The sequence below is a fragment of the Perca flavescens genome, chromosome 8 (assembly GCF_004354835.1).
Source record: "Perca flavescens isolate YP-PL-M2 chromosome 8, PFLA_1.0, whole genome shotgun sequence".
NCBI lineage: Eukaryota > Metazoa > Chordata > Actinopteri > Perciformes > Percidae > Perca > Perca flavescens.
The window spans coordinates 19,118,443-19,145,938 of NC_041338.1; the positions used below are offsets into that span (position 1 = coordinate 19,118,443).

General features: G+C 40.0%; 2 protein-coding genes across 2 annotated transcripts; one reads left to right on the top strand and one right to left on the bottom strand.

Moving 5' to 3' along the window:
* The first annotated feature begins 814 nt into the window (after positions 1-814).
* LOC114560682 (neuroepithelial cell-transforming gene 1 protein) lies at positions 815-8,699 on the top strand. Its single transcript, XM_028586220.1, has 12 exons — positions 815-1,163; positions 3,196-3,262; positions 3,497-3,556; positions 5,045-5,152; positions 5,254-5,424; positions 5,534-5,596; positions 5,701-5,797; positions 5,891-5,967; positions 6,063-6,320; positions 6,466-6,636; positions 6,733-6,919; positions 7,384-8,699. Exons 1-12 carry the CDS (start codon positions 1,018-1,020, stop codon positions 7,713-7,715), a joined length of 1,737 nt encoding a protein of 578 aa, XP_028442021.1. The 5' UTR covers positions 815-1,017; the 3' UTR covers positions 7,716-8,699.
* A 13,034-nt stretch (positions 8,700-21,733) lies between these two features.
* On the bottom strand, positions 21,734-25,841 carry LOC114560005 (ankyrin repeat and SOCS box protein 13). The gene is made up of 6 exons (XM_028585114.1): positions 25,500-25,841; positions 24,614-24,813; positions 24,375-24,525; positions 23,402-23,536; positions 22,734-22,925; positions 21,734-22,635 (listed from the first exon to the last, which is right to left on the bottom strand). The coding sequence occupies exons 1-6, from the start codon at positions 25,540-25,542 to the stop codon at positions 22,487-22,489; spliced, it is 870 nt and encodes a 289-aa protein (XP_028440915.1). The 5' UTR covers positions 25,543-25,841; the 3' UTR covers positions 21,734-22,486.
* Between the last annotated feature and the right edge of the window lie 1,655 nt (positions 25,842-27,496).

Genomic DNA, 27,496 nt, shown 5'->3' on the forward strand with positions numbered 1-27,496 from the left:
ATTCTAGAAACTACAACTAATATAATATGACGGTTATATTTATAACTCATTTTTAAAAGTTCTCTTTGCATATTAACAAACCACAATTGCAATTATTTATACTATCAGTTAATCCAGCTATTGTTTTATTTTTTTTATAAATCGATCAACAAGTTGGTCTGTAAAATGTCAGGAAATAGTAAATAATGCCCATCACAAGTTCAAGGTGATGTCCTTCAAATTGCTTGTTTTCTCCAAAACCCAATATATTTGATTTGCAATTATATAAAACATTTATGGAACGGAAACCAGAGGAATGCTTGGCATTTTGCTCAATAAAATACTTTATTTATTATTATTTTTCTGTTGATCAACAAATTAATCGATTATTATTCTTGAGAAGAATAACTAAGTCTTGAGAACTTGAGAATTTAAACGTTGTTTTGGAAGTTAGTTAAACAGAAATTTTACTTTTACATGGTCAATATCACTTCCATTTTTGTTTTTTTGCGAAATTATTTGTGGCAAGAAAATAAAGAAAAGAAGAAAATATGACCTAGAGATTAAATTAGCTTAATCTGATGCAAAAAATGTTTATGATAAAACCACAAGTGTTTGTCAATTGGTGAAAAAGTACACACTGATTGAGTATATGTTTATTCAATCCACTGTTGTTTATTATTAGTAGTAGTAGCAGTATTATTAGGCTATTATTATTTATAAATTATAAATTTAAGGTTGGCTTGTTTTCCATTATCCCCCGCTGGTAAGAAACATAGTTAATGCTACATTCAAGGTCCTTCTTCGTCTCCCTTGCCCCGCCCACCTCATGGCTCTGAGCCCTCTTCTGATTGGTCCATTTCCAAAGATCCGCCATATTCAAACTTCCGCCGTGGTGTGTGTTCTGTTGTCATCGATCGTTTTCTTTCTTTGCTACATCGGACCAGTTTTCATACGCCTGGAATTTGTCTTTTATTCGTTTAGCTAGCCATAACTACGTCCTGGTATAACTGATCTCAAAACGAAGCCTCCTGCAAAATGGAAGAAAATGAACAAGTTGGTGGAAGGACGGTGGGAAAGAAAAAGCAGAAACTTCGCAGGATGTCATCGAGGACGTCCACCACCAGTGTCATCAGCGCTGCAGAGTCTTCTCCACAAACACTCCGGAGAAAAGACTCCAAGAAGTAAGTATATCACGTCACATACATTTGATATCATAATATGTAATTGTTTATTTGGAAGTTTTGTTTGTAATGTGCAACATTTCAAGCTAGCTAGCTAACGTTATCGGGTTAGCCGCCTGTGAAGGGCTGTTGTTGTAGCCTAACTGGCAAAGGTTGCTTTCAAGTACACCACGGATGCCATATTTTCGGATATTATCACCACGATTTGCCATGCTTTAAGATGCGTGTGGTGTAACTAAAAAATACAGAAGCTAATTGTATGTTATTATAACATAATACACGTCTGTTTTAGCTGTCTGACTTTTTTTTTTTTTTTTAAATCAAACAGAAAATACACATCATAACCACCACAATCCACATAACCAGTGGCTCAATGTATGTAAAACTAAGAATGAAGATATTTATATATCAGTTATGGCTGCAACAAATTATAATTTATTAACCTCGATTATTGATTAATCAATGGATTAATAAAGTCGATTTTGAGTAATTATTTACTAAAATTTTAATATTAAAAAATGCCCATCAAAACTTGTGAAAGCCCAAAAAAAGATGTCTTTATGATTAACAAACTAAGTCTAAAACCTAAAGATATTCCATTTACAATGATGTGAAATAGAAAAAACAAACTATCACAATTTAAAAGATAAAACCACCAAATCTTGCATTGTAAATGTGGCACTATTGCATAATACATTACTAATAAATTAATTGACTAATCTCTAGAATCAGTGGTAGTTAGTTAGATGCACTAATAAGTTACATCAGCATACTAATAATATCGGCTGAAGTTGGTATTTTCATGACTTCTCTGCCTGTTTTGTATGCATGTTATGGTTGACACACAGTGCAATTAGAAAAGCATGTCTGCATGGGCCGGTATGAGATTCTGATGGTATGATAACCTCCAGCAGAAATATCACGGTATTACGGTATTGCAATTACAGCTATAAATGTATTATTTTTTAAATGTCTGGGTAAAAAAAAAAAAACACACCGCACACTGGCAGGGAGAGGGGTTTCTAAACTGCACTTTCTTTCCTAGACTCATAAAAAACAGCTCATACCTTAGGAACGATATGACAGAAAATGTTAGTGGTTTTGAAACCGTGACTTTTTCAAACTGCGGTACACCTTGAAACCGGTAACCAGCCCATGCTTAGTTAAACCTTTTTACTGCACCTGTGTTTGTTTTACCAGACTGCAGATAGGGTTGAGAAAATACTCAGTGTTTGTGTTGGCTTCAAATATATTGCTACATTACCAAAATGTAGTAACTTATAATTGCAAAGTGCCAAAAATAATATTAGAATATTTTAATCTACATGATTAGTAGTTTGTAATTATTACTCTGTCTACAAGTTGACATGCTTTTTGCCCCTGTAAATCACATCTCAAGGACTTGGCTTGCAGATAAATGCAACTTTTCCAGTTATTTTTTATTACTTTTCTTTGATCTTTCACTCCCCACTTTATAATTCTGTTGAATCCAAAATGACTTGAATGATTACAAGCAGTAGGTTGTGTAGCTGTTTGTTCAGCTGACGTTGGCCTTGACAGCACCCTCAGGGTGTCCTTCACTAAGAAGAAGACATTGTGACTTTCTGTAGCTGCCTTGTTTTGTCACCATAACTGACTTTTTCTGCCGCAGCAGAGAGCAGTCCAGCTCCTCCTTATATGGTTTTAGATATTAATGTCCCTCAGTCGCCATCCACAACATTTGACATATTTGAAACATAACAGTGACTGGAGCAAAAATAGCATGTTATAGGCATCCATTATATTAACAGAGATGAAATGCATCCCAATGAAAATAATAATTCTCTTCAGTTGTGTTTGTGTGCCTCGTCTTACTGTTAGTGGTGTGTTTCAGCTGCCAACGTCTGCGCGTATGATCAGAGTCTGTACACCTTTATCAATAGTAGGCAAAGAAACGTCCTCAGCAGAGTAGTAGACAGTCACTCTGCAATAAAGTAGATATAACTTGTTGTCATTGTGTTTGACCGTTGCTTATTTGTCTTATTTCCTGTAGACCTCCACTGCAGAGAGGCAGCTCCTTCACTTTTCTGACTCCTGGGACTCCGTGGGACTTCAGTCTAGTGAGTTAATGTTGAAAACATAGCACCATGGGGTTAGATTGCAGTGGTCATGTCCTCACACCTATGATCTGCTGAAGCCACACGTGACACTGTATTCATATCTTCTACATCTATTAGTAATACATGGAAGTATTTCAGGCTGCAATCCTTTACATGGAGTATCTTAGAGATGTTGCTGCAAATCTGTTGTTTGAATTTTTGTTAGACTTAGTTTGTATTCTTATGTTGCCACAGAAGAGAAAGCGCAAAGAGAAGGAGGATGACACGGTCAGTCTGTCCAGCTTCGATCTCAAGGTGAGAGTCAGGGCAGCTTCCCGTCTGTTCGTTGGGTGCAAGTCTAGTGTACCACCCTTGAACATGTCTTCACAACAAACTTTAATCCTTCTGCATGATTCAGGTACTCGCCACAAACAGCCATGAGGGCTCATGTGTGTGTTATGAGCTCAGGATAATCCCCCTATTAGACTGGCATGAGTGTCTGAGGAAATTATAATAGTGACAGAAGATCTGAACCACATTGTTCCTCAGCATAATCAGTCTCTCGGCTCTGTGAAAGTGGTTTAATACACTTCCTATTAGGGATGCACCGAATCCAGATTTTTGGGATTCGGCCGAATACTGAATCCACGAGTTAAGATTCTGCCGAAATCGACTACCGAATCCTACTCCCATCCTCGGTCCATTAACACCGTAAACATGTCCACAGCCTCTAAAATAGTTAAATGTAAAAACTTAACGTTGAATTCACACGCTCTTTTCACATCGTAGGAAAGCACATCACTATCGCCAAATGAGTGACAATTTTGTTTGGCAAATTTTCGCTTACCAGTGTATAATGAAGGTGTTTGTTTAAAGCACTTAAATAAGGAATTCATGTTGTTTAGTTTAAGACAGTCTAAAGGAAATGGTAAATTATAGTGTGATTAAAACTCACTATTTACATTATTTACAGTACTTGATTGACAGCTGATATGTGAAAAGGTACACAACCTTATTTAACAGTAATTTAGTTTTACTGCGAACCGTCACAGGAAGTGCTTTTATTTTGAAGTAGCCTACACAGAAGTTGTCTGTTGTGTACTTTTGCTAGCTTACTGAGATGAACGTGAGATGTTAGATGCAAAACATGCCCATCAAGCTTAAGTAGTTCACTTTCTTGTGTGTAGAACTGCAACATATTGAACAGTAAATGTTCACAGTAAAAGACAAGCATTTTTGGTCGTCATTCAAAGCCATTCCACTACAGAAGGCATGTTGGGTGGGTGAAATTAGAAAGCTAACGAGCAGCAGCCGAAGTAGGGTTCGGTTCGGTGGAAAAAAATTCTAAGGTTTGGCAGAAACCGAACCTCGTCAAAAAGCCCAATATTCGGCCGAATCCTGGATTCTGTGCATTCCTACTTCCTATGCAACCTCAACAACTTACATTTTAGTACCACAACATTAAACTTTAATAAAAGTCAACTTTAATATTTGAGAGTGGAGTAAAACAAGTGAATTTATCCTGGCACTTTTAGAGTGGTTTCAGCATCAGTATAAACGGCACCAAACAAAAGCAGCAAGTAGAAAAGTAGAAGTGACAGATATAGGACATCAGCATTTTTTAATCAGTTATCTGTAATCTGTTAAACAAAATGAGTTGGTAAAAGTTTTATTCACAATGTGTAATTGAGAGCCTTGTATGAAACAATAGCCTATTATTTAAGGTATTGTTACACCACTACAGTCTACACCTCAATACAGTCGAGTTAAACTGAAGACTTTATTTATTTTCTGGATTCCCAGGAACCCAGTAACAAGCGTGTCCGACCTCTGGCCAAAGTTTCATCTCTAGTCAACTTGATATCTCCTTCAAAGAATGGAGCAGTGCGGCGCTTTGGCCAGACCATCCAGGTAAATGCCATACTCCTGTGACAATCTACAAATTTACTGTGTAGAAATTTAAATGAGTAGAGAGCTATTGTTTGACTTTAAAAAGTATATATTTTCCCCAGTCAATGTCATTACGTGGTAGTGACAGCAGGTCACCAGGGATGTCCCTCAAAGCCGGCAGCAAGACAGCAGGTCCCACTCCCACCAAACGCAGAAACAGCACGCTGTGGTCGGAGACGCTGGACGTCCATCAGAAGAGCGCGTTCTCCACCAAAGAGATCAAGAGACAAGAGGTTTTTGTGGTTTAGTCTTTTTAAAGCACAGCCCAGTCATCCTAAAAGTACAGAGAGCAGAACAAGTAACCTCTCCTGCTGTGATTGTTATTGTTTGTTTCTTCTTCAGGCAATTTATGAGCTTTACAGGGGAGAGCAGGATCTCATAGAAGATCTTCAACTTGCACGAAAGGTCAGAAAATCTTTATTTAAAATTCTACAAAGAAATCAAAACATTTATGCTCCCTTTTTTGTAAACTTTTTTTGTGCTCACACTGCTGCTTTTCTCACATTTAGGCATACCATGATCCAATGCTAAAACTCTCCATCATGACAGAGGAGGAACTAGCTCACATATTTGGGGACCTGGATGCATACATCCCCTTACATGAGGGTAAATTACTACTAACCATTCTTGGGCTTTAACTGCTTTAATTGATGCCTTACTGACGTCTGACCTGTGTGTGCCTTTTTATTTTATTTGCAGACTTATTGATGAAACTGACAGAGGGAACTGGCCCCGATGGAACAGTAGCTCAGATTGGACAGATAGTTATAGACTGGGTATGTGTTGATTTTTACCCTACACCCATTATCTTCAGATACTATGATCAATTTCGACATGTAAAAAGATTGTAACTGTTAGTGTATCTTCTCAGCTGCCTGGTCTGAACGCTTACAAAGGCTACTGCAGCAACCAGCTTGCAGCCAAAGCCCTGCTGGACCAGAAAAAGCTGGACAGGCGTGTCCAGGACTTCCTGCAGCGTTGCCTAGAGTCGCCCTTCAGCAGAAAGCTGGACCTCTGGAGCTTCCTCGACATCCCACGGTCACGCCTGGTGAAATACCCGCTGCTACTGCGAGAGATCCTCAGACACACTCCTCCTGATCACCCAGATGTTACCAGTCTGGAGAGAGCTGTATGTTATCCACATGACAGTGTTGTTCCTTATATTTAGCTGTTGAATCTGATAAATAACATATTATGCTAATATTTTCACTGATTATTTAAGCTTGTGTGTTTTGCTAAATAGCCAACCGATTGGTCTTTCTTTAACTATCCAGATCACTATAATCCAGGAGATTCTGTCTGATATCAACATGAGAAAAGGAGAGTCTGAATGCCAGTATTATATAGACAAACTGGAGTATTTGGATGATAAGCAGCGGGACCCTCTCATAGATAACTGTAAGACTCTACTTTGTCACGGCGAGCTGCGGAACAAGAGTGGCTCGGTGAGAATGAGGATTACTCTCCTTTTTTACCATCCACATACGTGTTGTTTGTCTTGTATTCACATATGTTTCATTCTCTATTGTGTTTCCTCACAGAGGCTGCATGTGTTCCTCTTCTCTGAGCTCCTGGTTCTGACCCGACCCGTGACCCGGAACGACAGGAGCTGCTTCCAGGTGTATCGACAGCCCATCCCAGTTCTGGACCTGGCTCTAGAGGACCTGCAGGATGGAGAGATCCGCATGGGGGGGTCCTTCAGAGGGGCTTTCACCAACGGAGAGAAAGGTGGGTTGAGTTGAACGACACCTAGCGGAGTTCGGCTGAGGCATTTTGTGTCACCCGTTATTGACAGGGATTTTTCAGTCCTTCCAGAAAAACACAGAGTTTTTTTGTGATTGTTGCAGGCAAAAATCCTTGATTATGCGGCACGTTTTCCTAAAAAATGCGATGGAATATGTGAATTGCAAAAATTGTGGGAACTTTTTTTTTAAAACTTTATTTCAAAACATAGTTTAAAAAAACTCTGTACAGTCATTTCATTCAGACACCAAGTATATGTACAGTAATCTGGGTGGAGTAGAGGAGTTAGAGTAGTGAGTGGGTTCTCTAGCTGCAGGATCAGAGTTTGTAATTTTGAAGGCATGAGGAAAGAAGTAGTAGAAGTACCATTACACTACCATTTTTGTTTCCCAGACTTTGCTGCCTGCTGTCCAGTTAACTGTATTTCTTTCCTTTCTGTGTCGCTCTAGCTAAGAATGTTTTCCGTGTGAGTTCTCTGGATCCTTCCCATGGCCAGTCCCACACCCTGCATGTCAACGATGTCTACCACAAGCAGCAGTGGCTCAACTGTCTACGCACTGCAATGGCCCAACAACAGGGGGCTCCACCCAGAGTTCAGCAGGGAGAAGCTGTCAGAGCCAAGCGTCGCTCCTCCACTGTCTCAGCCACCATCTCGGATGAGGAGGCAAACGAGAACTGTCCGCCTGTCTATGGCCATAAACTCAGGCCTCAGACACTCTCCAAAACCAGACTGGACCAGAAGTCACAAGGCTCACTAAAGAGGAAGGAGTCTGGAGTGTAGACTTTTAACCCAGCACACAGGTCTCTCTCAGACAGACACATGTAAGCAACATGAGTCCTGTTTCCTCATGTGTCTGTTGATGAATTTTCATGTAACCACTGTTTTTATGCTTTTGCTTTGTCCTTGTAGCTGCACTGAAGGTCTTTCCAATCATTTCCGTCCAAATGTATTGTCAAATTTTAATCTTTAAAAAGTGTAATTAGTTTACAAAAAAAAGTGATATGTGTCAGTGTGACTGAATGTATGTTTACACCAGCTAAATGTGTGTGGAATTAGGGTTTTGTGTCTACCTACGTGTAAACAACTTTATTACATTTAAACATACATTTTGCTTCAACGTTCATTCCGGTGTCAACACTTTTAAACTTTCTTTGTTTTTTTGCTGCAATCAAAATGTCACTGCATCTATATTATGGGCAGCATGTGTGTAGTTGTCAGTTAAGTGTTGTCTGTGCCAAGATAAGGGATCAAGAAACTGAAAAGCTATGATGACCTCAGCTGTGTGCAGGAAGCCGTTGAGGCAAGTCTAAAAATGTTTGAGATTAGATATAAAATAATGAGAAGAACATGAGAAGGAACACTGACCATGAATATGATAACACATTTCTTCTGGAAATCTAATGAGTCTAGATGTATTCAGTGAAATATTGTTAAATAAAAAAAGATAAAACAAGTAGTTTGTTAGGAATCCTAAGTATGATTGACTGTGAGATTATGTGTTACAACACACCAACATCCTCTCGGTTGTACTTGGGCTTCTCGGTCACTTCCTTTTTACGGTTGACAGAGCTGTTCAACAGTGTGTTGCAACATTTGTCAGGCAAACAGAAGCTGAGGAAAACTCTGAAGTGTGTTTCTTTCCACTTAGTGGGTTGAAATCCTACATACTGTTAATGTAGTTTTGTTACTTTTCAGTTCAGAATGAAACAATTGTAAAGGCCATTTGATATAATGTCTTGAAATATTAAAAACCCAATGTAAAAAGAAGCACCATTTTCTACCTTCTCACTGTATAGTTCTTATTATCAAATGCTGACCGCTTGATGAGACTTGTTGATATACTGTTAGGTTCGGAAATATTTGGACAGTGACACAATTTTCATAATTTTGGCCCTGTGCACTAACACAATGGGTTTGAAAAGAATGTGTTTGTGACAGGACCATCAGGCATCAGGAATAAAAGGGAGTAGGAAAATGGAACAGCCAGATATTCAGTTTACTTACATGTAAATCTAGCTTTGCAAATACGTAAACATTTCGTAGCCCCTTCTTCAGTATTCAAAGTCAAAAGCAAGCTTGGTTGGAGGGCAGATCATACAGTTAGGTTTGGAAATATTTGGACAGTGACACAATTTTCATAATTTTGGCAAAACACAATGGATTTGAAATGAAATGGGTATAGGAATTACATACATTACCATACATAGTCCCCTTATTCAAAGGGACCTAAAGTAATTGGACAAATTAATATAATCATAAATAAAATGTTCATTCTTAATACTTTGTTGAGAATCCTTTGCAGGCGATGAGAAGTCTGGAACCCATTAGACATCACCAAATGTTGGGTTTCCTCCTTTGTGATGCTTTGCCAGGCCTTGACTGCAGCTGTTTTCAGCTGTTTGTTTGTAGGTCTTTCTGCCTTAAGTTTTGTCTTAAGCAAGTGGAATGCATGCTTGATCGGATTGAGATCAGGTGATTGACTCGGCCATTGTAGAATATTCCACTTCTTTGGCTTGAAAAAACTCCTGGGCTGCTTTTGCAGTATGTTTTGGGTCATTATCCACCTGTACTGTGAAGCGCTGTCCAATCAACTTCAGAATTCATGCGGCTGCTTCCATCTTCTGTCATATCATCAATAAACACTAGTGACCCAGTGTCACTGGAAGCCATGCATGCCCATACTATTACACTGCCTCCACCATGTTTTATAGATGATGTGGTGTGCCCGTCCCAAGCCTTCTCCATACTTTTTCTCTTCCCATCATTCTGGTACAGGTTGATCTTAGTTTCATCAGTCCAAAGAATGCTGTTCCAGAACTGGACTCGCTTTTTTAGATGTCTTCTGGCAAAGTCTAATCTGGCTTTTCTATTCTTGAGGCTTATGAATGGTTTGCACCTTGTGGTGAACCCTCTGTATTTGCTCTCGTGAAGTCTTCTCTTTATGGTAGACTTGGATAATGATACGCCTACTTTCTGGAGAGTCTTCTTCACTTCACTAGATGCTGTGAACGGGTTCTTCTTTACCATGGAAAGGATCCTGCGATCATCAACCACTGTTGTCTTCCGTGGACGTCCGGGCCTTTTTGTAATGCTGAGCTCACCGGTGCATTCCTTTTTCCTCAGAATGTACCAAACTTTTGATTTGGCCTCTCCTAATGTTTCTGCTATCTCTTTGATGGATGAAACAGCTCTTGACTCATTTGTCCAATTACTTTAATTATCTTGAAATAAGGGGACTATGTATGAAAATGTTAGCAATTCCTAAACCCTTCCTTCCATGTAAATACCCTCAAATTAAAGCTGAAAGTCTGCACTAAAATTTAATCTCAATGTTTTCATGTCAAATGACACAATGAAAATTGTGTCACTGTATGATCTGCCCCTTCAATAAAGCTTGCTTTTGACTTTGAATACTGAAGAAGGGGCTACAAAATGATTTGCATTGAGTTAACGTATTTGCAAAACTAGATTTACATGTAAGTAAACTGAATATCTGGCTGTTCCATTTTCCTACTCCCTTTCTTCCTGATGGTCCTGTCACAACCGCAGCTGCACGCTAAATCATACCCATGTGACTGTAGGGGCCTCTCTCACAGTGTCAGCTGCTAAACCTGTAGTATTTATAGCTTGTGGTGAGCCATCAACACTTAACATCTTCCTCAAAATGTATTTTTCTTTTTCGTTAAGGAAGACACTGTTGGGGAGGCCTGGCCCTCCCCAACCTTAAAGTGTATAACAGAACCTTTCAGCTACAGGCCCTCAAAGTGTGGATGGACCCCTCATCTACAGTTCCATGGAGAGAAATAGACCAAAACTTCACTGGAACTCTAAGACTGCAAGACCTTGCCTTTACAGGTGTGTGTCCAAAATGTGTATGCTAGCCTATGGCCCTATTATCACCAACACATTGACCAACTTTAAACAGGTTGAGGAGCAACTACGCTACACCAATAAGTGGCATTTGAACAACCCAATTTGGCACAACATACATAATGTCTGGTAACAAACCCTTTGTTTGTAACCAGTGGAGTGACAGAGGTATTTATACTCTAGACCAGCTATTCAATGATGAAGGTATGTTAAGTTTTGAAGACCTGAGAGCTAGCTTTGAGGTCCCTAGTAGTGTCCGGATTGGGATGCACCCAATCATTAAATGGCTTGTTGATTCTCCTGTGAGAGGATTAGTGTCCAGGATTTATGCTAAACTGATGCAAGTATCTGTAGGAGAACTCCCAATAGTAAAGAAATGGGAGCGAGAGTTGAGCTTGGAGGGTAACGTAATTAATTTGGAGACAGTTTGGGACATTTCCCACTGTTCCAAGAACCCAAATCTCCAGCAAATCCATTTCAACATATGCCATAGGACATATTGGACTAGTAATTCCCGCTCCCTATTGCATGTTCTGTCAACCTGAACAAACTGGACATGGTCTGGGAGTGTGAACAGGTGCATGAGTTCTGGAATAAAACAACATCAATAATATCTGATGTGATAGGATGTAGAATTCCTACTGACCCGATTGTTTTATTACTTAATGATGACTCTAAATTACACCTACTTGGGAGACAGAAGAAAATTTGGCTAGCTGGATCAACCATTTGTTTTTCTTTCCTCGAGACCGCAGAGGGTGGGGGGTGGGAGAGGGTTGTTGTTCTTGTTCAATTGTGTTTGTTATGTATGTTTATAAATATAAAAACAATAAAAAAATGTATCTTAAAAAAAAAAAAGAACACGATGTGCAATTTACTGCTGCCAATGCAGTATTTCTGGTAGGGTTATAAAGGCCACCATTCATGTAAAAGCACCTGGCATTTGTTTATCCATTAATTCATCAATGCCCTCAGTTATTATTTTTGTTAAGCAGTATCTTAAGCAGTGGTTCCCCAAGGAAATAAATCTCCTGCTGTCCTTGATGCCTTTGTCGTACAAACCTAGAAGTGATTGATATTACTAGCTGGTTCAGGTTGTATCAAATGACAACAAGCTCAATGAAGTGAAAATTATTTAGGATTTTCAACACCTTCAAAGAATGTGGCTGTCTTTCTTTTCACCAATCGTTATCAGCTACACATTTAACTTGTGAACTGTATAAGAAAATGGTTACCTCTCAAAAATGTAAGTAATCTTTTTTGGGCTTCTTTCCATCGTTTCCTACCATACTTATAAATACCTCTGTGTTTCTAGGCTTGTTTATTGACCTACTTACATACTATCTGGTTAATCTTATCTTTAGAGTTAGTTTGCACAAGTCCTACCACAGTTTCTACTGTTGAAAAATATCCTGTATGTCCTGTTCTTCCGGTCAGCTACGGGAGGTATCAAGAGTATTTTATGATTATTTGGTTTAATTGGAATCAATAATTTAAGTGCTTTATTTATAAAAACCATTACATTAAGTTACTAAATCCATTCCCCAAAGGGGTGAAGTTATTGTGTTTGTAGGAACAGGAACATGTGTCTGGTTAAAGTGGCAATATGTAACTTTCAGTTTGTGTTGATTCTAGTGGCCGCTTTGGACAAAAGTGGTAGTGTTTTTGCCACTCTTGCTGTCGTGAAGGTTTTTTCTTTGCGGTGCTTTATTGCCCGCTGTAGATTACTGAGTTAGCGTTACGGGGGTGTCATATATAAATATTTTGATCAGACAGAAAATCATTCATTTACAATAAGAAAATACGTTACAGATGCATTGTTGCATTTCAAGTGTTCCATACAGTAACTTAGCCTACTTTGGATGTATCGTGAGCTAAACCGGGTATCACTGTCACTGTGTCACGAGCTAAAGCATTAACAGATTGTTGTAGCAACCAACATTGTAATAACTTATATAGCACATTTCCTGAAACCCAAGGACGCTCTACACAAGTACAGGGGGACAAGTGAAAAGAAAATAGTAGGCCAACACAAACACGGACTAAAAGGAATGAAAGGTCCACGCTAAAGGGAAGGGGGATGCAATTTAATGTAGGCTACTGATGCACAACCACATTGTGCATTGTAAAGTTATTTTATAAATGAAATAGGCATATTACTTACCTGAGGGCCAATTTGGGGCCGTTTTTGAATTATTTACAATCATGTAATTGCCTCCATCTGTTGAAAGCCCAACTGAGATTGACTCGGATTTCGCCCATTGTCTTTCACTTTCGCTTTTAGCTTTTAGTTGTTCTTTGTTTACTTTCCTTCTTTTCTGTGATGGCCCTGCCCCAGGATAAGACATAACTACAGCAGATAACTTCTAAAATAAAATAAAAATACAATAAGCCTGTATAAAGAAATCCTGCTACCTTTTACATGGCTGGATACTCACTAACGCAGGCTTTTCTGGTGTTCAGCCAAAATCTGTGACCCGTCAGAATGTGTTCTCTGTAGCATTGTCTACCTGCCGTAAATCATTTTGTGACTTTGCGGGAAGAGGCATTAATAAAAAGTATATGAAACTAGCATTCTTTTCACTGTTAGTCTCGTTTGCTGTTACAGGTCATTTATGATCATCATATGGAACATTACATAGTTTCAGAAACATGTAAAAGGGTTAGGCTTAGGGTTAGCGTTAGGAAGTAGCACCCAGCTAAACTTTTAGCGGCACGCTAGCAGCTGTAGTTAATTAAAATGATGGGTCCAAGTCTACCCATGTACCCCTCCCAGTTATTGAGTAATGTAAATCTTTAATTCTGTCAATTTTCCAAGATTAGGGTTTAAATGTTGTCTTTGTTTAACTGCATGTTTTTGTGTAGCTTCCCTATTTATTCTTGGCACTTGTATTTAAGTACTTTAAGTTTGTGGAAAATATGGACTAAATCCACTTGACCAAGCTAATTATATCTAAATTAAATTCAGTTTTAAAGCCTTTTTCTGAACTGTCAGGAATAATTGTGGTGGAAAAACTACGTCCTTTATATGACAGCAGTTTGATATATTTTCTTATTCTCAAAGTAAAGTGTTGTAAAGGCACGGATATTGTTACACAATCCTTGTCCTATGTCTATTTTTTTTATATTTAAAGGAACACGCCGACTTATTGGGACTTTAGCTTATTCACTGTAACCCCCAGAGTTAGACAAGTCCATACATACCCTTCTCATCTCCGTGCGTGCTGTAACGCTGTCTGACGGCTCCAGCATTAGCTTAGCCTAGCACAGATCCTGCAGGTGAATGGTTCCAGTAATCCTACAGCTGCAAATTGTGACAAAAGTGACAAAATAACACCAACATGTTCCTATTTACCTGTTGTGATTTGTAGAGTCACAGCGTGTACACAAAACAACGTAACATGAGACAGCCATCTTTTAACCGTAAACAAGCCGGGAACTATATTCTCAGACAGGCTTGCTGCGAGCATGTTGAACATGTTGGCGTTATTTCGTCACTTATTTGGAGCAGTAGGATTGCTGGAACCATTCACCTGCATGATCTGTGCTGGCCTGATGCCGCTGGAGCCGTCAGACAGCCTTACAGCACGCACGGAGATGAGAAGGGTATGTATCTAACTCTGGGGGTTACGATGAATAAGCTAAATTCCCAATAAGTCGGCGTGTTCCTTTAAAGATATTGAGTTTAAACATACTTGAATGAGCAAGTAAATCTCATCGGAGATCACGTGACCAGTAATCGCAATGGTCGCAGAGAGCTAGAGCTCCGTACCAACCTCCACATTTCATTGAAAAACCAGGTCTATTCCTTTTTCTTCGACGCCAAATCGTTTTATCTGTTGTCATAGTGACTCGGTGAAATGCCTGCAAGTGCGAGAAAACAGGTCTCGCAACTGATGCTAAGCATCAGGTCTTGGAAAGGCAACAAAGGCTACGTTCACACCGCAAGTCTTAATGCCTGATTCTGATTTTTTGCTCAGATCCAATTTTTTGTTTGGCTGTTCACATTACCTTTTAAAATGTGGCCTATATCAGATTCCAGTGTGAACTGTTTGCGGTTTTGAACTGACCCGCATGCGCAAAAGAACAATGACAATGACATCAGACACAGCACGCTGTTGCACTAAAGTTAGGGAAGTTATGGAGGAAGTCAGCATTTTTATTTATTATTCAGCTTTTATTTTTTTATTTTGTATTAAAATGTTTGTGTAATGGCAGCCATGCGCAGGTGGTGAGGAGGAGAAGACTGAAGAGAAAGAGAGACTAATTTGCGGGGTTATGGCTGCAACTTCACTAAAGAGGTCTGTCTGACCGTACGGCCAATTTGCACGTGAGGACCGCTACAGGCCTCCACCACTCTGACTTCGCCCTCGCACACGCTCCACCTCCCCGGCGGTGCGGCGAGTCGGGCCGGTGGTGCGCCCGACCCCGAGGGACCGGGATCCCAACTCAGCCGGCGCACGGCGGCTTTCACTTTCATTGCACCACGGGGCGACCCGACTTGCGAGCGCGTTAAACTCCTTGGTCCGTGTTTACAGGCGGGTCGGGGGTTGCAGACATCACCTTTTTACGTGAGCCAATCCCCGCCCTGGTGATGCGACGAGCGGTTGGGTAACAATGAAGACAGTACGCCCCGGTTAAAAGACGCACTGGAAGCAGGGGGCCCCGCCCCTCCCCGTGGGGAGAGTGGGCGCAGCGAGGGTTTTTGAGGTAAAAGTCATATCCAATCCGCCTTGGCTGTTCACACTGCGGTCGCATTGAAAAAAATCAGATCTGGGTCAGATTCAGGACCACATGTGGAAGTGGCCTGAATCTGATCTGAAAAAATCAGATCTGGGCTAGATTTGAGTGTTCACTCTACTTCTGAAGAAGCCTGACCTGCTATTCGGATTTGGGCCACTTTGGCCTACAGTCTGAACGTAGCTACTATCAACAGCATTCGCACAGACCGAGGTATCTCAACAAATCCAAGATATCAGCGCCACTTTTCAATCCTTCTATTCAAAATTGTATGAGTCCTCCTGCAACCCAGATCCGACACAGTGCCAGGAGTTCCTAAAAGAACTAAACCTGCCTCTTCTTCACCCAGAGGAGGAAGAAGAACTGGGTCAACCTATAACGTTAGAGGAACTTAAAGTGATGATTCGGAGTAATTTCACCCTAGGGTCCTTTGCACCATGACCTCGAGCCAAACACCCCCCGAGAAGCTTTTTTCACCTGGGTCTAACATTGGGAGAGTTAGCGTAGAGTAGCGTTATCAGCTGAATAGCTTATTAGCGCAGGGGCTAATGGACCCACGTTTGTATCTCGTATCCCACTAATAATGCCCGAAATGATACCAAACTTCTACACTAGTACATATAGGTTATGTACTCATAAAACGATGGATTGGAAAGTTTGTAAGTACACCAGAAGTTTATGAACACTTGCTTGTTGGCTTCTGCTCTTTGCTGTTGTTGCTGCTGCCGGCAGTAAGACGAGTGCTTAGGGCCGTCTACAAATTACAACACCGAAAAGAGATGCAACAAAAATATTTTTTAATTTAACTTTTTTTTTTAAAGTAAGTGCTGTAGTATAACTAGCAGGAGACAAGTAATAACTGAGATAAGTTTGGAGACATTACCTTATTTAATCATTAAATTAATAAATATTTTTGTTGTATCTCTTTTCGGTGTAGTAATTTGTAGACGGCCCTAAGCACTCGTCTAACTGCAGATAGCAGCAACAGCAGCAACAGAGAGCAGAAGAGAGCAGGCAAGTGTTCATAAACTTCTGGTGTACTTACAAACTTCCAGGCATGTGACATCAGTGTTACAATACCAATCCAAAGCAAAATTACATATTTGGGCATCATCATACACACATCGCTACAGCGAATTGTCTAGGACAACTATGAAACTATATTAAGTAATGTTCAAAGGGATCTGGCCAATTGGTCTGCACTGCCGGCATCACTACGGTCCAGGATTGCTGTTGTTAAAATGAACATAGTTCCCCATGTGAATTTCTTAAGTACAATGTTCCCCTTACCCCCACCAATACATTTCTGGAAGAAACTTGATACTTTAATTCAGCAGTATATTTGGAACAATAAACAACCTAGGTTAAAATACCCTGCAACATACCACAAACACGGGAGGCCTGGCCCTCCCCAACCTTAAATGTATCACAGAGCCTTTCAGCTACAGGCCCTCAAAGTATGGATGGACCCCTCATCTACAGTTCCATGGAGAGAAATAGAGCAAAACCTCACTGGAAGTCTAAAGACCTCAAGACTTTGCCTTTGCAGGTGTGTGTCCAAAAAAGTGTATGCTAACCTATGGCCCTATTATCAGCAACACATTGGCCAACTTTAAATAGTTGGAGGAGCAACTACACTACACCAATAATTGGCATTTGAATACCTCAATATACACACTTAATGTCTGGTAACAAACCCTTTGCTTGTAAGCAGTGGAGTGACAGAGGTATTTATACATTAGACCAGCTATTCAATGAGAAAGGTATGTTGTGTTTTGAAGACCTGAGAGCTAGTTGTGAGGTCCCCAGGACATCCTTCTACTTTTATCTTCGCTTAAGATCAGCCCTAAAATGTTATGGAGTGCCATGGGAAACAATCTTGAGGCGCATCCATCATTAAATGGTTTGTTGATCTTCCTGTGAGAGGATTAGTGTCCAAGATTTATGTTAAACTGATGCAAGTATCCATAGGAGAACTCCCAATAGTAAAGAAATGGGAGCGAGAGCTGAGCCCTGAAGGGAACACAATTAATTGGGAGACAGTTTGGGACAACATTTTCCACTGTTCCAAGAACCCAAATCCCCGGTATATCCACTTCAACATATGTTCAAGGACATATTGGACTCCTCAGAAGAGATCTCTAAAGTCATTCCCACTCCCTATTACTATTATATATTATTAGTACTTTCTGTCAACCTGTGAACAGGTGCATGAGTTCTGGAATAAAACAACATCAATAATATCTGATGTGATAGGATGTAGAATTCCTACTGACCCGATTGTTTTATTACTTAATGACGACTCTAAATTACACCTGCTTGGGAGACAGAGGAAAATTCGGCTAGCCGGCTCAACTGCAACCAAGAAAATGATAGCTCAACGCTGGCTCACTCGCTTTGTATAAAACAGTGGTTGGCGTATTTTCTAGACATAGTTATGCTTGAGCTCTCTACAGCAATGATTAACAAAGCCAAATCATCAGCTATCAGCTTATGGGAAAGCGCAGCAGCACAAATGTCAGACTTAATGACCTCAACCCCACAAGAATTAGAGGAGAGTTATTAGGCAAGGTGTGGTTTCTGTTTGTTTTGTTTTCCTTGAGACCACAGAGGGTGGGGGGTGGGAGAGGGTTTTTGTTCTTGTTCAATTTGTGTTTCTCTGTTCTGTGCACCATCTATTATTACCTGTCACACATTGTGGAATTTGTTTTGTATGTCTGAAGGTGCTAATAAAATACCATATATCTTTGAGATCGCATATTACTTGTTAAAACACTGTGATACCTGTCAGGCTCTGTAGCAGCTGTGCAAGTTCAGACATGTTTTTTTGTGCAAGTCAGACTGAACGAATGCAGTGATTATCTGTGTGTGGGTGCATCTCATTTTCATTTCAGGGTGTGGGAAATTTTGTGCAGACTGTTCTCATCTAATCTTCAGTAGGTTCCTCTTTAAGAGACTTACCTGTTATTTGCACTGGGTGTTGGTCTTGTGATTACCTTGACAAGGTCAATTCAATTCAAATTTATTTATAGTGTCAAATCAAAACAGAAGTTGTGGCCGGGTTGGCTCAGTGGGTAGAGCAGGTGCCCATATACTGAGAGGTTTATGCCTCGACGCAGAGGTCCAGGGTTCGAATCTGACTGGTGATTATATATTCCCCTTTCTCAACTAGCTGTCCTGTCAAATTAATGGTAAAAAATAATCTTAAAAAAAAATATATAAGTTATCTCAGGTCAACTTACAGATCGAGTAGGTCTAGATCACACTCTATAATTTACAGCCCCAACAATTCCCCCAAGAGCATGCATTTGGTGTGACAGTGGCTTTCTTTTTGTAAAGATAATTCTTTGAGAATGTTAGGCTCAGGACAGCTGAAGACAGGAAAGGGGGAGAGAGAGGTGGAATGACATGTAGCAAAGGGCCATAGGTTGGAATCTAACCCGCAATCGCTGCAACAAGGACTGAGCTTCTGTATATGGGGCCAGGTGAGCTACCCAGGCGTCCCCAGTGGCTTTCTTTTTACAGGCAAAAACCTCAAACAGAACCTGGCTCTAGATGGGTGGCTATCTGTCTTGATTACTGAGAGAGAGAGAGAGAGAGAGAGAGAGAGAGAGAGAGAGAGAGAGAGAGAGAGAGATTGGACATCAGCTCCACTGTCACACTGATTTACAAACCATCTAAAATGTATTTTGAGTGACTGATTACTTGCAATGTAACCTCACGTTTAAATTATTAATGTAATTGTCAAAATATTGCCCCTTTATTGAACAGAATTTCTCAGATCCATGTGTCCATCTGGTAGGTATCACATTTAAGTTCAAAAGCTCCCAAACGTCATATGATGTTTATCTTATCTATTTTATTTGCTTGACACAGTATAATAGGTGGTAGTCTTGCTTTTCCAGATATTCCTCCACCACGGCGTTGCGGAGGAGGGTCTGGCTAGTCTGCACAGCATTCTGGGATGGGAGAAAAACGTGCTCTGGTTTATTGGCATTTCTTTAAGTGGAATTTCCGTTGGCAACGGAGCAATCCCGGAAGTGGACCGTCAAGGATATAGACTAAATAGGTGGTAATGCATCTTTGGTTTTCATGCAAATTGGTCTGAAAAGTCTGGGCTGAGTCACCACATAATGTAGTTTTGACAAGCGCAGACCTTTTCAAGCAATATTTTCCTGAAAGTAACATTATTACAAATGAAATTAAAGCTGCAAGCAGCGTTGGACAGGCCCTCACACTTCTGTGCGCGTCGGGGTTACTGGCGGACGCCACTCCTTGCAACCGTGCATTTGCGCAGCACTCAGACACTGCAAATCATCACCAATGAAAAGGGAACTCCCTGCTGAGTTCAATGATACCTCACACAAGACTTTACGTCATACAGTTAATTAGCTGTGAAAGGGGGCGTAGCTAAAGCATAGGGGGCGGACAAAACCATGAGCAATGAAAACGGAACTCTCTGTTGAGTTCAATGATACCTCACACAATAGTGTACAAGAAACTGGTCATTAGTTATTAAAGGGGGGCGTGGCATAAGCATATGGGGCGTGGCAAATCGTCACTAATGAAAAGGGAACTCTATGCTGAGTTCAATGATACCTCACACAAGACTCTACACTAAATGGGTCATTAGTTATGAAAATGGGCGTGGCTAACACATAGGGGGCAGGTCAAACCATCACCAATCAAAAAGTTACTCTCTGCTGAGTTCAATGATACCTCACACAAGACTCTACCTTAAACGGTTCAAAAGCCATAAAAGGGGGCGTGGCCTGAGTACATGGGTGTGGTTAAAGTATAGGGACCACACATTCTAAGTTTCATGTAAATTTTGTCATATAAGGCTGATTTCCTGTTGCCAGCAAGGGGCACTATGACTTTGAGTAAATATCGGCCTTTAGATGTCGTCAGGGTTGGACTCTTATGAATCCTGAAAAGTTTCAAGCCAATGGGACAATGTACACTCAAGTTACACCCACTTCCTGTTTCAATGGCGAAATGCACAAAATGCCCTATGACGAAAAGTTTTTCTTTTATTAACTTTTCATCTTTAACATCTTAAGATGGCATAGACCAAATGTGAAGTTGATCGGATGAAATCTCTAGGAGGAGTTAGTTAAAGTACATGTGGAAAGGAATAATAATTCCTTCAGTTTCAATAGGGCCCTCGCCGCTCAGGCCCTAATAACCAATTTTGATGCTTGTAGTTCAGTTACAACAGAAGACAACACTGAAGAATTCTTTCAAAAATAGTACTTTATATCTATTTATTTACACAAATGTAATAGAGGTAGAACCATCTGCATTATTTACAAATTTACAATAAAAATAAATAATTACATACAAATACAGTGATATAATCCTAGTAATCAAACTACTTTCTCTGGGTTCAATTAAATATTACATGGGTTTGGCGGATTTTGCCTATGCTCAGGGTGAAGGTGGGATCATCAGACTCCATATGTAGTAATAAAAATGATAAAAATGTGTTGCTGTAACAAGTGCAAAGAGCTAACAGGAGAGTCTGTGTTGATGGACAGTCTGCTCACACCGTCCTGAGAGGAGATCTGATGAGGACACACTTACACACAAATGATACTAATTAAGGGTGTGCATAGAAGTCATTTATGGTTGAGTTTCATCCTTCTTAATCACTAGAGCAAGCCATTTTTCTTGCAAACAAATTATTTAAATACAAGTAAATCCTGGACTAAACATTAATTTGGTAGCCTTAAACATGGCTCTAGTGGGATGCTCCTGTTGTTCTTGTGTTTGCTGGATTTGTAAGCAGGTAGTTGTTTGCTGACAGAACATCTTGATAAACTGTCTAATTTGCTTGGGTAAACAGTCTGATTATTTAAGTTATGAAATCTCTCTGTACCCTACTAGTTTGGCAGTATCAAGACATGTCATCTGTGCTGCACTTCTGCAACTTTGAACAACCTGTACCTGTATGACTTTTCGGAGAGAGATCCATAGAGCCATCAGACATAACTGGTCTAGATTTAACTTTATAAGAGCTGCATCTTAAAACATACAATATGTAATTTTCTGCCGCTAAGGGTCTCTCAATCAAAACCATTGATGTAAACACAGCTTTTAATGACTTGGTGAAGTTGCGTGGGATCATGGGAGTTGTTGTCTTCATTGTTAACCACCATTGCCGATGAAATGTATCTGTTCATAGACGTTTTTAATCTATTGTTTTATTCACATTATGTTTATTCATGGCATAGCTGCAGTTTTTCCCACATAATTACTTAGATTCTATTTGTGGTGGTAGCTTACTGTCAGCAAGCAAGCGAACATTAGACAGCCGCTAAAATCACAATATCACAATATATAATGTTACGTGGCTACTTTATTCATGGATAAGCCTAGCACTGTTAACCACGGTAAAAACAATCATACTAAAAATAACTATATGAGCGAGTTCAATGTTGTTGTAACCTTATAACGTTAAGGTACGGTTTAGCCACCAAGCATTAGCAACTTGTTAAAGTAGCACACTGTAGTAAGCTGGATCGATATTGAAATATATTAATAAATTAGGTCTTTACTGTATTACTGTGTTGCAAAACGGCATGTAGTTAATATAAAAATGATGCTTTGTAGCAAAAAAATGCTGTATTACTGTTACTGAGTACAATCCTTTGACATTGTATGATATACAATTACTCTTGAACATATCATCTGGTGTTTCCCGTGTTTTGACAGAAGTTAGAGCAATTAGAGGGGTCAAAGGTTATTTAACACCATTGACAGGCGACCAAAAGACATGGTCAGTGTCATTGATTAAAATGAGATTCCTCTAGGTTTGAACATTGTTAGAAACATTTTGGATAATTTATGTAAGCAACTTAAAATATACATTTATAACAGTCATTTTTAGACATTTTAATGCAGAAATATTAGTATACTGTTAAGTTTCCCATTGGTGCTTAAATTTCGATAACTGGAGGTGGCATGTAAGAAAGAAAACTTATGATGCGATTGGGCAAGCCCAGTTTGAAAACAACTTCAGATGCTCTTGTGCCGAGCACCCCTCTCACAGCCACTCTGCTGATCTGCTGTAGACTGAGGGGGTTATCTACGAAAGAGAAAATAACAGAGATGACATTGTATCTACTCTTAGATTATTTATATACTGGCAGAGACAGGATGCACACTGTGAATAAACAAACTTACTCTCATAGAACTCAAGGCAGAGATAAGGGGGAGATCCTGGACTCGTGTAATGGATGGGTTTTTTGTTCAGGTTATCTCTGGCGTACACGTTCCCCCCAAACTCCACGAGTAGATCAATCAGGTCAATGCTCTTTGATTTGGCTGCATGATGAAGGGCCGTCTCATGTATCTTGGCAGCATTAACATTTGCCCCTTTGGGAAAGAAAGACATGTAATACTGTATGAGAGAGAGAAGTACTTCTCCTGTTTGTGCCATTTGGATTTATATACTCATTATAAATGCCATACTGTAATAATCACATTCTAAAGTAATATATTTAGCAGTTCGCTCTACACACACTATAGGCAACGCGCACAGTTACCCATCTACACATACAGTATAATACTTTAAAATAGATATAATTACCATTATTTAAATTATGTCAATCCCAATCGTTATTAAATAAGGGGATTTAAAAAATAAATCCTTACAAAAACAAACCTCTTCTTACAGTAATAACAATAATTTCACATGGTGAATAAAATTATATAAAATTATCTATAAAAGCACAGATAGTCACAACCAAAATATCACATTAAAATGGTGTATAATCTAAATCCAGGTTCTGACCCCAAAATATTGTGAAACTTAATTTTACCTAGCTCTGGTGTGCTCGGGACAAACTCACCTGCAATGAGGAGAACTTTTGCGCAGTCAAAATGTTGCTGTGCACAGGCTACGTGAAGCGGTGTCCCATAATGGCAGTCATGGGCCTCCATGAAAGCGCCTTGATTAATCATAAGCTGAACACAATCGGAATTCCCTATTGTGAGAGACAGAAAAAACGTATATCCGCTTAAAATCAAATGAAATGCTCCAGCATAGTGACTTTCCAAGCACGGCTGGGATAATGAATCCCAAGGAAGGCAGTCACATAAAAGTACATTTTAGACAATCATTTCGTGCAGGCTTCAAAAGGTTGCTGTAAATTGTATGTAGTTTCATCCTTTACACAGTGAGGAAGCGGTTGTTCAGCATGAATAGATTTTGGCTTGAGTTTCACTTAAAAGCTTTCTCCTTACTTGTCACTTTAGTTTTTAAATCAATAATGCCATCATCAGAGTGTGTTCCAGTGCCTTAGCATAGGCAGTACACTTTTGTCCCATAGTCTTACAGGTAATTCTGTGATTGGGTGTCTGTTTTATTGCTACATATTGAAAGGATTTTAATTAGAATCAAAAGTCCATAGGTCTGGTACTGCATTCTATTTCCCCTGTTCTGCTCTCCCTTTCCGGTCTCATCTTCCATGTCCATGCCTCTGGGAGAAATTTCCTAAGGAGACTTTTTCAAATGTTTTTCACTTGGTTACTACATACTGTAAATGAAACAAGCCATGAGCAAAATGTGCTCCCAGCATTATTTTGAAAGAACACTGAGAAACATAGTGTAGTTAAGGCCTGCCTAGATGATTCATTTTTACCAGAAAGATAATTAGTTCCCCCACTTTTGCATGCATTGACATGGTACCAACGTTCGTATTGGAATCAGGTCTGGCATTGCAAGACTGATGAAACAAAGACAAACCTAATGGACAGAGTCCTGACTCAACATACATACTGTACATTCTTGTGCGATGTAACAAGTGTATTAACAAGACACACCTCCCATGCAAGCCTCGTGAAGTGGGGAGAAGGTAAACAGCCGAGGATTAACTGTTGCTCCGTACTCCAGCAGCAGCTTGACACATTCAAGGCTACCAGCTGCACAGGCATCACACAGCGGAGTGCTGCCATCTATATTACGAGCATCAACCTGGAGGGGACGCAAACATAATAAAGTCAAAAACAAAGTCAATAATGCACTGATGAAAAAGCCATCAACATCACTAACACAATCTAACCTGTGCACCAGCGTCCAGCAGCAGTCTGACGCATTGGGTCTGTCCCTGTATACACGCCTCATGCAGGGGGGTTATGGAGTCGACTGCCACGATGTTAACTGCTGCACCTCCCTCAATCAGCTGCTGTAGCTGAAGGGCCCTGCCCTGTGCAGCGGCCTCATGCACTGCTGATCGGCCCGTCCAGAATCCAAGACCATGAGCTGCAAATAGAGAAGCCAAACAATACTGAACCTTTCTATTCATAAGGTTTACATTGTCTGGTTGTCTGAGTGACGTAGACTCATGATCAACAAAACTGAAGTTTAGTTTGTCATTCCAACCATTCAAAGGCAGCTTTTTTCATTTAGCCGCAAGCACAAAGTAGAGAAAAATATCCACAGTGAGTGAGCTTTCCTTACAGTTCCTAAAAACCAAAAATTATATATTTTGGTTTTCATCCTGTAATAAAAGTAATACACACTCAAGTTTGAAAGCTTTACCGGTTTATGATCATCTACATTAACTGGACAGAAAGGGGCACAAAATCATGTACACCATGATCTAAACCATCACAATAGCACTAGTGAATTGGATTGTATTACATGGGTGTGTGTTAGGACCATTAACCTACACATTCATACAGTCAATGTTGTATTAACGTTACAGTGCAGTATAGTAGTATAAGATAGTATAGTATCTTACTGTTGCTGTTAACCACATTAAAGTATGCTAGTTAACGTTGACCTAGCTAGCTATACGCCTGAAAGCTAGCCACAATGAAATTAAAGCTAATGAAAGCTAACGTTAGTCATTGCAGCTACTAGCTCCATTTCATTCGCTTAGCTAGCTAAACTTAGTTGTCTTGGGTTAGCTAGCTACTCCTGGTCACCAATTGTAAGCTACTTACCGATTTCTCCATACAAGGACGGCCTGTTTCGAGTGATCTCCATTTCACGTTACTGTTTTCTTCTCCGTAAACCACGTAGATTCAGCCAAACATGTAATTAATTTGAAGCAAAAGAATAACGACTGAAAGGGCTGCATTGTAAAACTCGCTGGGCAGTCCCGGTGCTGAAAGAGCGCAGCACAACAGGTTCAGTCCAAATAAACGGTTGCTCAGAATTCTGGGATATGTAGGCGACTGACCTTGATCGCGTTCCAGTTACAAGTTGGGTATAGGGGGACTCTAGAGGTCTTCAAGAGGGGGTCCTCAGAGTTACTGCAGGGGGCCACCAAATTATTGTTAATATTTTAAAAGTTTTTTCAAATAAGATAAGGAAGGGGTCCTTGGCTTAAAAATCGTTAAGACCCGTGCTCTATCCAGTAGCCATTGTTAGTTATCAGTTGATAACAATGCATTATGTGGTAGCCTATTTTGCACATGCAAACACCAGATCTCCACAGATAGAAGATGAACAGTGTACGACTTATTTAATGAGATCAGAAGTGTTACAAACAGTATTGTTGATGCTGGAGTATGGAGCAGCCATGTTGGATTGTGATGTCTGGGTCAGTGAGGAGAGAAAAACGATTTTGGGGGGTGTTCCCCCATGGGTGTATTGTATTTTGGGTGTTCTCATGGATGTGGATGTTCCAGTTGACATTTACTGGAAACTCAAAAATTCCAACTTCCGACATTCAAGTTAAACAATTGATTGAAAATAGACAATAATAAATACTAAAAACCAAATAATTTAGACATAGGCCTATGTATGTATTTATTTATTTAGCTACTTACCCATGCATTCAACGTGGGTTCCCAGTGCATGGACATACAAACAGTAGGCTAGCCTACTGTGCAAAAGTCTTAGGCAGGTCTGAAAAAATGCTGTGTTTATTTTTATCAATTTACAAAATGCAAAGTGAGTGAACAAAAGAAAAATCTAAAATCACATCAATATTTGGTGTTACTACCATTTGCCTTCAAACCAGCATCAATTCTTATAGGTATTATAGGTAATTCTTATAAACATTTCAAAGCAGACTGGTGTTTCAAGATGTGCTGTTCAAGCTCTTTTGAAAAAGCAAGAAACGGGCAACGTTGAGGATCGTAGACGGCGGTGGTCGGCCAAGGAAACTTAGTGCAGCAAATGAAAAACACATCAAGCTTATTTCCCTTCAAAACTGGAAGATGTCCAGCAGTGCCATCAGCTCAGAACTGGCAGAAACCAGTGGGACCCAGGTACACCCATCTACTGTCTGGAGAAGGCTGGCCAGAAGTGGTCTTCATGGAAGAGTCGCAGCCAAAAAGCCATACCTCCAACATTGAAACAAGGGCCAAGCAACTCAACTACGCACGAAAACATAGGAATTGGGGTGCAGAAAAATGGCAGCAGGTGCTCTGGACTGATGAGTCAAAATTTGAAATATTTGGCTGTAGCAGAAGGGCTGTAGAGCGGTACAATAATGAGTGTCTGCAGGCAACAGTGAAGCATGGTGGAGGTTCCTTGCAAGTTTTGGGTTGCATTTCTGCAAATTGAGTTGGAGATTTGGTCAGGATTAATGGTGTCCTCAATGCTGAGAAATACAGGCAGATACTTATCCATCAGGCAATACCATCAGCGAGGCGTATGATTGGCCCCAAATTTATTCTGCAGCAGGACAACGACCCCAAACATACAGCCAAGGTCATTAAGAACTATCTTCAGCGTAAAGAAGAACAAGAAGTCCTGGAAGTGATGGCATGGCCCCCACAGAGTCCTGATCTCAGCATCATCGAGTCTGTCTGGGATAACATGAAGAGACAGAAGGATTTGAGGAAGCCTACATCCACAGAAGATCTGTGGTTAGTTCTCCAAGATGTTTGGAACAACCTACCTGCCGAGTTCCTTCAAAAACTTTTTGCAAGTGTAAGAATTTATGCTGTCTTGAATGCAAAGGGTGGTCACACCAAATATTGATTTG